The following is a 10,851-nucleotide window of genomic DNA, read 5'->3' as shown; positions in this document are numbered from 1 at the left end:
AACCTTTAAACAGAATGGCTGCCACAGCCTGACTTGGCAAATACTTGGCCTTATAGGAGCCTTGAAGCTGAATCTGTTGTCATTCTCAGCTTCATCATTCTCACTCCCTGATAACAAACGACTCAACACCTGATGGTAGGGAAACAGACTTGGCCCAGTGGTTAGGGTGCCCATCTACCACATGGGAGGTCTGCGGTTCAAACCCCAGTCCTCCTTGACCCGTGTGGAGCTGGCCCATGTGCAGTGCTGATGTGCTCAAGGAGTGCCCTGCCACATAGGGGTGTCCCCTGCATAGGAGAACCACACATGCAAGGAGTGCACCCCGTAAGGAGAGCCACCCAGTGTGAAAGAAGGTGCAGCCTGCCCAAGAATGGCACTGCCCACATGGAAAGCTGACACAACAAGACACAACAAAAAGAAACACAGATTCCCGTGCTGCTGACAACAGAAGCGGACAAAGAAGAAAGACGCAGCAAATAGACACAGAGAACAGACAACTGGGGCGGGGGGGGGAGGGAGAAGAGGGAAATAAATAAATAGATCTTTAAAAAAAAAAACAAAAACAAAAAAACACCTGATGGTGAACTTCCTGCCCAAGGGAGAGTCCCTGAACCTGCAAATGGTACACTGCCCCTGCCTAACGAGGACACAGGGTGAATGTGAAGCTTGCCAGAAGCCAGTCACCCACCCCCAAACCACGAGGAGCCTGGGCTTTCATACCACTCATCAGAAAGCACAGGACTGTCCCCAAACTGGGCATGAGCTTGGGTGCTACCTGATGGCCCTGGCAGGTCTTGCTATGAAGTCAGGAGAGATCTTCAGTGGCCCCTGAGTCTGGCAAACCAGTTGCATACTGCTCAACCATCAAGGTCATCTCCAATGCCAGGTGTTCCTGACCAGGCTAACAATTCACCCAGTCAGACTGAGTCTACTCTCATCTCTGCAATAACAACAGAGGCAGTATTTAGGGGAGCTGGTGGGCTGCCCTACTGCATATTCATAAGTTTGCTACAAAGCATCCATCTGGACAAGGTGAGAGGCACAGCCCCTGCCACATGGAGCAGACACCCGTGGGGAATCCATGGGAACAGCCTATGCTACCAAGGTACCACCCTCCAGATGGAGTCCAGAGGCCATTTGAAAACCCCAGTGTATGAGATTGACAAAGTAACTCCTCTGTCTACAGAAAAACCATCCCAGTGGGGCATACCTTCATTTGTGGGTCTCCCCATGTTTGGCTAAGCCCCCAGGGCCTCTGCACCTGACCTTGTGACTTCTCTCTCTATGGTAGAAGGACCAGAGCTCAGGGAATAACTAGGATGGAGTGTGGCCTCCTCCTCCACTGAAGCATGCCTGCCCCTCCAACTCTCTCTTTTCCCCAGCACAGTGGCCACTCACTGGCCCCTGACAGGCAGGACACCTGTTCACTGGGCTCATACCTCCTCATGGGCCACTCTCCCTGGTGATCCCTTACTTTTTCTCCATCTTCCCACAGGGTAAGTGCTCAGGGCCTACGCCCAGGAGATGCTTAAGGTGCATGGGTTGAAGCCACCTGGACTACTATGTTTTATCTCCCTGTGACAAAACAAAGCTCCTGTGTGTGCAGACTCTATTTGGGGCAGGGATGCCCATTAGCCAAGGGTCCTGTCCTGGGACAATCAGCATCCAGTAGAGGAGTAACTCTCAGGGCACCTGAGGTAGCCCATGGAGGGGAGATCCCTGGATGGAGACCCTTGGGGAGAACAGCCTGTGGGGAGCATGCTAAGGAGAGCATCCTGGAGGACATGCAGCTTGGAGGAACTTCCTGGGGGTCAGACTGTCAACATGGAGCTCCGTAAGCAGAGTCAGCATGCTGGAGAAGCACTCTGGGTGAGGAGTGTCCTGGGGAATAGCTTGTGAGGGATCACTCTAGGGGGGAGGCTTCTAGGGGAACATCTGGGGAAGAGAAGCCCAGGGAGGGTAAAGACTGGAGAAGGCAGCCCCACCCTTTGCTCTCACCCTTTGGAACTTGTTGGTGCTGGAGCCCATATTCAAGGTAAAATCCTGAAGCTTCTGGTCAACCTCTCTGGGGAAATTCCAGCTCTTTAGACATTTTGTAATGAGGGAAAGAAGTGTCTGGACAAGGACAGCGGGGAAGAAGCTAATGAGAACCAAGAACCTCCAAATCTGCTTCCTCCTCAAAGGTCCCCCAGGATGCAACCCTTCAGCTACCCTCTCCTGCCTCACCTCTCTGGCCTCATTCTGGGGAGGTGTGACTAGCTGCCTCCCATAGATTCAGAGTTGCACAGGAAGAGATGCTGGCCACCTGCAGACATGAGTGAGGACCACAAGTCTAGGACCACAGTAGGGCTCCTGGCCCCTAAGGGTCCACTCCTGAGCCCAGCTCTATCATGGGGTCTCCGAACCTGCCTACACACCCACACACGCTTGGCACTCAGCTCCTTTCTGTGGAAGAGCTGCTGTACATGTGGGCAATGGATAAAATGTCAATTATACAGTCACTGCTCTCCTGGGAGTCCCTGAGGGTGTACCACGAAAGGGCAGGACCCTGAGAGAGAGGGTACCCAGATTATAGGAACCTGGGGTGAGCAGAATCCAGTGGATGGATCTCAGCCAAGGCAGGAGGCTGAGTGGGAGGGATTCAGATTATAGGAACCTGGATTTAGCAGGACCCAGAATGGGTAGGACCTGGAGTGGGGGGAACTAGCATGAGGAGATCTGAATTGGGGGATCTGAAGTGAGGGGGACATGGAGTGAGGGTGAACTGGAGTGAGGGGAACTGGAATTGTAGAAACTGGAGAGGGGGTCCTCAAATGAAGGGAACTGGAGTGGGCGGGGTACTGAAGTGGGTAACTGAGTGGACCGCCTGCTCAGCTCAGTCAATGGTTCCTTGGATTCTTCACCTCTGGGCAGAGCTGTTCTCTGGAGCTGAACTCCCTGTCACTCTCCAGGACTAATTCCCTGAGACAATGGCCTCCACCACCTTACCTCTCCTGTTGACTGCTGGGAACAGCACCTACACACCTGCCACCCACCTCTCTTTTCCTCTCAGGACCCGCTCTGGCTGGGAGCTGCAGAATCACTCCAGCCCAAAGCACTCCCCCTTCTCTGGACACCTCAGATCCTCCCCCCTGTCATCTCCCTTCTTCACTACAGCTACCCCCCAACGTCCCTGGGATCCAGGCTGGAGCCTCCTCCCTAGGTCACTCCTGCCTTGTAAATGACTCTCAGATGGTTCACCCCATGCAGGGTCCCCAGTCTCATCCTGCACCCTCCTTGTTGCCTGGTTCCAGTGGGCAGCATCAGAAAGCAGCCCTCACAGCCAGTGACTGCAGCCCCCATCCCATGCCAGCCCCACTCCCAGGGCACCCCCTCTTGGTGGGCTTCCATGTATCTGCAAGCACTGGAGGGTCTAGGATCTCAGTGATGTCCCCATGCTCACCACCTGACCCCATGCCCCATTCCTCACAGCCCCCTGGCCTGAGGGAGTCCATCCCATACACACTTGACCTCTCTGCCCTGCTCCCTCATCACAACACTGACCTGTTCACACTCACTAATGTTGCCCAATCCCATTCATGACAGGCACAACCACCAATGAGTATCTAGCAAATACCATCTCAGGGGATGCCAAGCACCTAAGCTTCCTGCCCCTCTGCCTCAAAGATAACCTTCACCCTCCTCCTTTCCCGAGTCTCTCCCCATGCCCCCCACTGTTCATTGTCACTAAGGATCATGGCACTTATTTCACAGTAATGGAAAGTAACCAAGCGAAAAGTGCTTCCCTGCCCCATACCCAGCATGCCCCAGGCTGAAAACCAGATTCCCAGGCAGACCCTGCCACTGCCTTGCCCAGGCCTCCCCCGACATCCACCCCCTTTAGCACCACCAGTCTTCCTTTTCCTGAGTCATTCCCTTAGCTAAGGTGTCTGTTGATCTCCCATCTCACATCTCCACCTATGTGGACTCTCCCACCCCTCCAGCTGCCCCCATGATGCTTCTCCCCAAACACACAGCACCTCTCAGAACGATCTAGGCTACTGCTGATGACTCCATGACCCATTCTCCATCCATGCCCCACTCTTCATGGTACACTTTGACCCAACTGCCTCACCACCAGCATTGTGGTCCAGCTCAACAGCCACCACCATCCACATCCCTCCTGGACAGACCTCATCTTCTTGGCTTCCAGAACACCATGCCCTCCTGATGTCCTCTTATCTCAGCCAACATTTCTTCTCAGCCCCCTCTGCTGATACATCCTCACCCCACACTGTCTGGAAAATTCCAGGGATGAGTCTCTGAAGGTCAGAGAAGCAGTGTCAGCCCTCAATCCTCTCTCCCCCTCTCTCACCACACCAGGGTTGAACACAATCTGACAGAATAACACTGGCTAAGAGCTGACAGCTTTTGAAGCAGTATGACAGTTCCCACTGGTATTCCTTCTACATCTGTGTATACTGGAAATTTCCATAAGAAAAAAGTGACATATGAATAGCTGTCAGCTGAAGATTTAATATTCAAGTGCCTTTTGAACAACCCTGAACAGTCTACACCCCATGTTGCACAACACACATCAAATGGAACTCATTTCCTCCCTCTCAAAGTATTCCCCAGTTCTGGCTAGTTTGGCAAGAAGCACTGCACCAGAAGCCTCCTTCTGATCCTCCAGGAGGTGAGGGCAAACTGGTTCTGTGTTCCAAACATGGTCTATGACCTGTTTTCCCATAGGCCAAGAGAGAATAACTCTTACACTTTGTAAGGTTTTAAACCACCACACCCCACACACACAAATTCTAAGTGGCTCCCACTGTCTACTCACTACCTGGAAAGTTACTGACTCACCTCCAGGATGCCAAGCCCCTCCCACACCCTGGTCCTGACATGGCAAGGTCCACCACCATGCCAGCCCAAGGTGACATCTTCCCTAACCAATGCCCCTCAGCCCACAACCACCCTGCTTCATGTGCCATGTGTTTGCAGCCAGAACTTGACTGACAGAACAGGTGACAATTGTCAGTCAGTGAGGGCACATGGTGGGTACTGGGGAAATGCCAGCTAAGGGGCACTTGTTGGTAAGTTTAACTGTTGCTACTGTATGTGGTTCTCCTGCCTCACTTCTGTGACTTCAGCCCCTGGGCCATGGGGAAGCCCTGTGGGATAAGTACAAACCCACACCCAGAGCCTACCTCTTCCTGGAGGAGTCATGTGGGATAAGCACAACCCCATGCCCAGCTCACACCTCTCCCCGGGGGTGGGGGAGCATGAGGTTAGCACAAACTCATGTTCACAGCCTACCTCTTCCTGCAGCAGACCCTCTGCATGGGGGTCAGCATGGCAATACCCAGCCTCTTCCTTTCCAGCTTCTAGTGGATGTCATCCAGAGCTGCACCAGCTCCTGGCTGCATCCCAGTGGTATGCAGCAACCCTGCTGAGCAGAGCATGGCTTAGTCCTGGCTGCCTGGATGTTATGAGAACTGGAACCCTTGCTTCTGACCTCCAGGAAGAAAACATGCCTGAGTCAGGGGCTGAGAGTCTAGGGAGAATCCTACTTCCACCTCCTACAAGAGCCCTTGAGGGATCAAGTGGTGAAGGTGGAAAATGGCCAGTGCATCATCAGTGCCACCCACTGGCAGTATGGCCCTGTGCGAGCTGGGTCACCACACAGGGTCTCGAGACATGCTCATATCACCCCCAAGAGGGCCACATACCTTGGATCCCCTCAAACTCACCATGAGTTTGGCATAGCTCTGAACCTCACCTGCTGTGGGGGCACAAGGGAAAGAGAGAGCAAAGGATGGGCCTGTGACCACATGCCCAGGGAGAAGAGGAGCATGGCTGTGGAGGCTTGGCTACCATCTGCTGTGAAGGAACTTTATCTCACCAGCAAGGCTGGCCTCAGGCTCTGCACTCTGGGCTGAGCATGAGGAAGAACACACCGAACCTTCACCCTGGAAACACCTGCTTCCACTTACTGGACTTTTCAGATAATCAAGGATGCATGGCCTTGGCACAGGCATGCTGCCCACCATTTACTTAACTACATCAGCCACCACGATGAGCATTTCCATGGCCTGTGCTGACCTTTACCACCACAAACACAATGGTTATTGGGGCCATTTTGGTGAAGACATCAGAATTTCTTCTGGAGACACTGAGAATTCAGGGTTCTCTTCAGGACACTAGACAAGCAGCAAGGAGGCCTCAAGACTGCAGGAACCCTGCCCAGTGTGTGATAGTCGGGGTTCAGGGATCATAGCTCTCCATGTCCTTGCTGCCTGGTGACTTCAAGGACCCTTCACAGAACCTCCCCACCTGCCCCAATGGAGCTGCACTGGCTGGATCTTTCCAACTCTTTGTGTGCTGGCCCTATCTTCAGGTATCAGTACAGTGGGCACCTCTTCAGAGAGGCCACGCCAGAACTCCCAAATGAACTGATGACACTGTCCTCTGCCCTCCCACCCTCTGCCCCAGGCCCACCTCCAGCAATTGGTGTGAAGCATGGTGCTGCTCCTGCCAGGCCAGCACGTGTGCACACATCAGAACCACATCCTTTGGTGTCCAGCAGGGGCAGGTGAAGCTGGCTCTCCAACAGCACCCATACCTAAGGCTGAACCTGGGCAAGGTCATCAGGCAGGTCCTAGCACAGCCTTCTCATGGGAGTCACCAGCTCTGACGCTGGGCACAAGAGTCCCTGCTCTCCCACAGCAGCACCAGGAAGCTCTGCATCACCTCTCGGGCCACAGGTCAACTCTGACAACACAGAGGACAGTCACCATAGCAGCAGCCTCAAGCACCACACAGTGCACACAGCACCCCCATGCCCTTCCCATACTCAGGCCAGCTCCACACAGCCCATTCAAGTAAAGGCAGGGGTGGGGGCTAGATGCCCATGAGAATTTCCTCCCAATCCCCCAAAGAACACAGTCCTCAACTGTGTCCTCACCCACCATGCCCTCTCGGCCCCCTCTGTGGTCTAAAAGGCTTCATACATCGGAAGTTAGGGGACCAAAAGGGGGTAATGATGGCTTGCCACTCAAAATAAAAGAACAAGTATTAAGGTGGAAGATTTAATTCAAAAAATTTGGAGGACACATTATTTACATGAAAGCAAGGCTATCACCTCCCAAGTGTGACATAGTTGAGGACCAGGCCCTTCTCCCTAGGGAGAAATGTGTGGCTTTTGGGAAGATGAGGACTATCCTGTTACAATGCATCTCAGGTATTTGGAATGAGTATTAAAAAAAAAAAAAGCCCACAATGCACAATGTCTTCAGCCACATTTATAGAATTTTTGGGGATATTTGCTCCAACCGACTGCTGTCACCTTCACCATTCTAGTTTTTAAATCCTGAGTCAAGTGCCAAAAACAACAACAACAACAACAACAAAAACAAACAACATACAAAGCCATGCCAATCTCATCTGGTATTCTGCACAAGTTAGGTTTTGTTAAGAAAGGGTGTGACATAATTAAGTAACAGTCCACCTAGAAGCATTTGCTGTGGACAATGGAGGGGCTGTACTCATCATACTCTTGCTTGCTGATCCACATATGTTTGAAGGTGGACAGCGAGGCCAGGATGGAACCACCACGCCAAACCGAGGACTTGCACTCAGGGGGGTTGATGATCTTGATCTTCATTGTGCTGGGAATCAGCAACGTGATTTCCTTCTGCATTCTTTCAGCAAAGCCAGGGTACATGGTGGTTCCACCAGACAGCACCATGCTGGTGTAGAGGTCTTTGTAGAACTCCTTGTCACAATTCATGATGGATTTGACAGTAGATTCGTGGATGCCACAGGAATCCATGCCCAGGAAGGAGGGCTGGAAGAGGGCCTCAGGGCAGCGGAACCGCTCGTTGCCAATGGTGATGACCTGCCCATCAGGCAGCTCGTAACTCTTCTCCAGGGAGGAGGAAGAAGCAGCAGTGGCCATCTCCTGCTCAAAGTCCAGGGTAATGTAGCAAAGCTTCTCCTTGATGTTACGCACAATCTCCCACTCGGCCATGGTGGTGAAGCTGTAGCCATGCTCAGTGAGGAGCTTCATGAGGTAGTCAGTCAGGTTACTGCCAGCCAGCTCCAGGTGCATGATGGCATAGGGAAGTGCATAGCCTTCACAGATGGGCACCGTATGGGTGATGCCATCACCAGAGTCCATGACAATGCCTGTGGTGCGGCCAGAGGCATACAGGGACAGAACGGACTGGATAGCCACGTACATGGCAGGGATGTTGAAGGTCTCAAACATGATCTGTGTCATGTTCTCACGGTTGGTCTTGGGGTTCAGGGGCGCCTCAGTCAACAGCACGGGGTGCTCCTCAGGTGCCACATGCAGCTCATTGTAGAAGGTGTGGTGCCAGATCTTCACCATGTCATCCCAGTTGGTGACAATGCCATGCTTGATGGGGTACCTGAGAGTCAGGATGCCCCTCTTGCTCTGGGCTTCACTGCCCACATAGTGATCAATGCCCATCATGACATGTGATCAATGCCCATCATGACATGCTGGTGCCAGGGGTGCCCCACGATGGACGGGAACATGGAACGGGGCATGTTTTCACCCGCAAAGCCTACCTTGCACATGCTAGACCCATTGTCCATCACGAAGGCAGTGATGTCATCAACCATGGAGACCTGTGAGCAAAGGGTGGCATGAGCCCTTGGGTAAGTCCCCTCCCACTTCCAGCCACCACCCCCTCAGTCCACCAGGGGGCACCGGCACATAGTGGGCCTGGAACAAAGGCAGCACTGGGGCCACACAATGGCCATAAAAGACAAGCATGGGTTGGAGGCTGTGCTGCACGGCAGGAAGCCAGGCCCTGCCGTGTGATGCGGGGCCTGGGCCACACTCTCATGGGGATGTGGGTGCCAAAATAGACTTTAAATGCAAAACTATTGTGAGAGACAAAGATGGACACTACATATTAGTGAAAAGTGTAATCTTTCAAGAATAAAGAACAATCATAATCATTTATGTACCTAACTAGGGTGCCTCCAAATATGTGAGGCAAACATTGGAAAACTAAGTGGAGGAATAGATGCCTCTACAATTACAGTGGAGAATTTTAATACGCCATTATCACCATTAGACAGAACATCTCAACAGAGAATCAGTAAAGAAAGAGTTTGAATAATATATTAGAGGATCTGGACCTAAAAGACATATGCAGAACATTACACCCAAATACAGCAGGATATACTTTCTTTTCAAGCACACATAGATTATTCTCCAAGATAGACAACATGATAGGGCCCAGAGAAAGACTCAATGAATTCAGAAAGACTGAAATCATACAAACCAATTTCTCTGACCACAGTGGAAAGAAGGTAGAAATCTGCAAGGACCAGAGAATCAGATTAGGCACAAAGATATGGATGGTAAGCAACACACTCTTGACCATGGGTCAAGGAAGAATTCTCAAAAGAAACAGTAACTTCCCTGACCAGTGATAATGACAACACAACATACCAAAACTTATAGGAAGCAGCAAAAGCTGTACTGAGAGGGAAATTCATAGCCATAAATTAATACATCCTGCATTAATCAGCCAAAGGGGTGCTGATGCAAAATACCAGAACCTGTTTGGTTTTCATAAAGGATATTTATTTGGGGTAGGATCCTATAGGTACCAGGCCATAAAGCATAAGTTACTTCCCTCACAAAAGTCTATTTGGAGCTAGATGGCTCACAACATCTGCAAAGGTTCAGCCTTCCTGGGTTCCTATGTTCCTGGGATTTGCTTTACTCTGGCTTCAAGGTTCCTTCCTTCCTGGGCCTGGCTTCTCTTTCCCCTGTGTGCTGAATTCTCAGAGCTCCAGTTTAAGTCTTCAGCATCAAACTCAAAAATCAAAATTCCAACATTAAAAGCCCACAACTCTATCCTTTGCCATGCCTTTTATCTGTGAATCTCCACCCACCAAGGGGTGGGGACTCAAAACCCTAATGATGAGGCCAAATTAAAGCCCTAATGATAACTCAATCAAGCCCAGGTAGAGATAAGATTACAAATATAATCCAATATATATATTTGGAATTCATAACCATTTCAAACTGCTACACATCCTAAAAGAAGAAAGAGCTAAAATTGAAGACCTAACTGCACACTTGGAGGAATTAGTGAAAAAAAACAAAAAGAAAAACAACAAAGTAACCCTAAGGGAAGAAGAAAGAAATAACAAAGATCAGAGCAGAACTAAATGAAATAAAAAATAAGAAAGCACTAGAAAAAATAAACAAAGAGCCAGTTCCTTGTGAAGATCAATAAAATTGACAAATCCTTAGCTGGCTAACAAAGGAAAAAAGAGAGAAGATGCAAATACACAAAATAAGAAATGAGAAAAGGGAAATCACCACTGACACTACAGAAATAAAGACTATCATTGGAAGATACTTTGAAAAACTATATGCCAACAAGAAGGAATATTTGGAGGAAATGGACAAATTCCTAGAAACACACAAGCAGCCTACATTGATGAAAGAAGAAATTGATGATCTCAACAAACCAATCACAAGTACAGAGATAGAATCAGTTATTAAAAAAATAAAACTCCCAAAAACATCAAGACCAAGTGGGATTTATTCCTGGTATGCAAGTCTGGTTCAACATAAGAAAATCAAACAACGTAATATACCACATTAACAAATTGAAGGGAAAAACCCACATGATCATCTCAATTGACACAGAAAAGACATTTGACAGAAAGTAGCATACTTTTTTGATAAAAACACTGCAAACATTAGGAATAGAAGGAAAATTCCTCAATATGATAAAAGGTATATATGAAAAACCAACAGCCATCATTGTATTGAATGGGGAAAGTTTGAAAGCTTTCCCTCTAAGATGGGGA

At 50.1% G+C, this 10,851-nt stretch overlaps 1 protein-coding gene across 1 annotated transcript; it reads right to left on the bottom strand.

Annotated features, from left to right (window-relative positions):
• Positions 1 to 7,489: 7,489 nt before the first annotated feature.
• On the bottom strand, positions 7,490 to 8,631 carry LOC131276408 (actin, cytoplasmic 1-like). The gene is given in 2 exon segments (XM_071212459.1): positions 7,490 to 8,479; positions 8,482 to 8,631. Coding segments are annotated over 2 exon segments (1,140 nt in total).
• Between the last annotated feature and the right edge of the window lie 2,220 nt (positions 8,632 to 10,851).

Source organism: Dasypus novemcinctus, chromosome 28 (assembly GCF_030445035.2).
Source record: "Dasypus novemcinctus isolate mDasNov1 chromosome 28, mDasNov1.1.hap2, whole genome shotgun sequence".
Lineage (NCBI taxonomy): Eukaryota > Metazoa > Chordata > Mammalia > Cingulata > Dasypodidae > Dasypus > Dasypus novemcinctus.
Note: the sequence above shows the minus strand (reverse complement) of the source record. Positions and strands in the feature narration are given on the sequence as shown.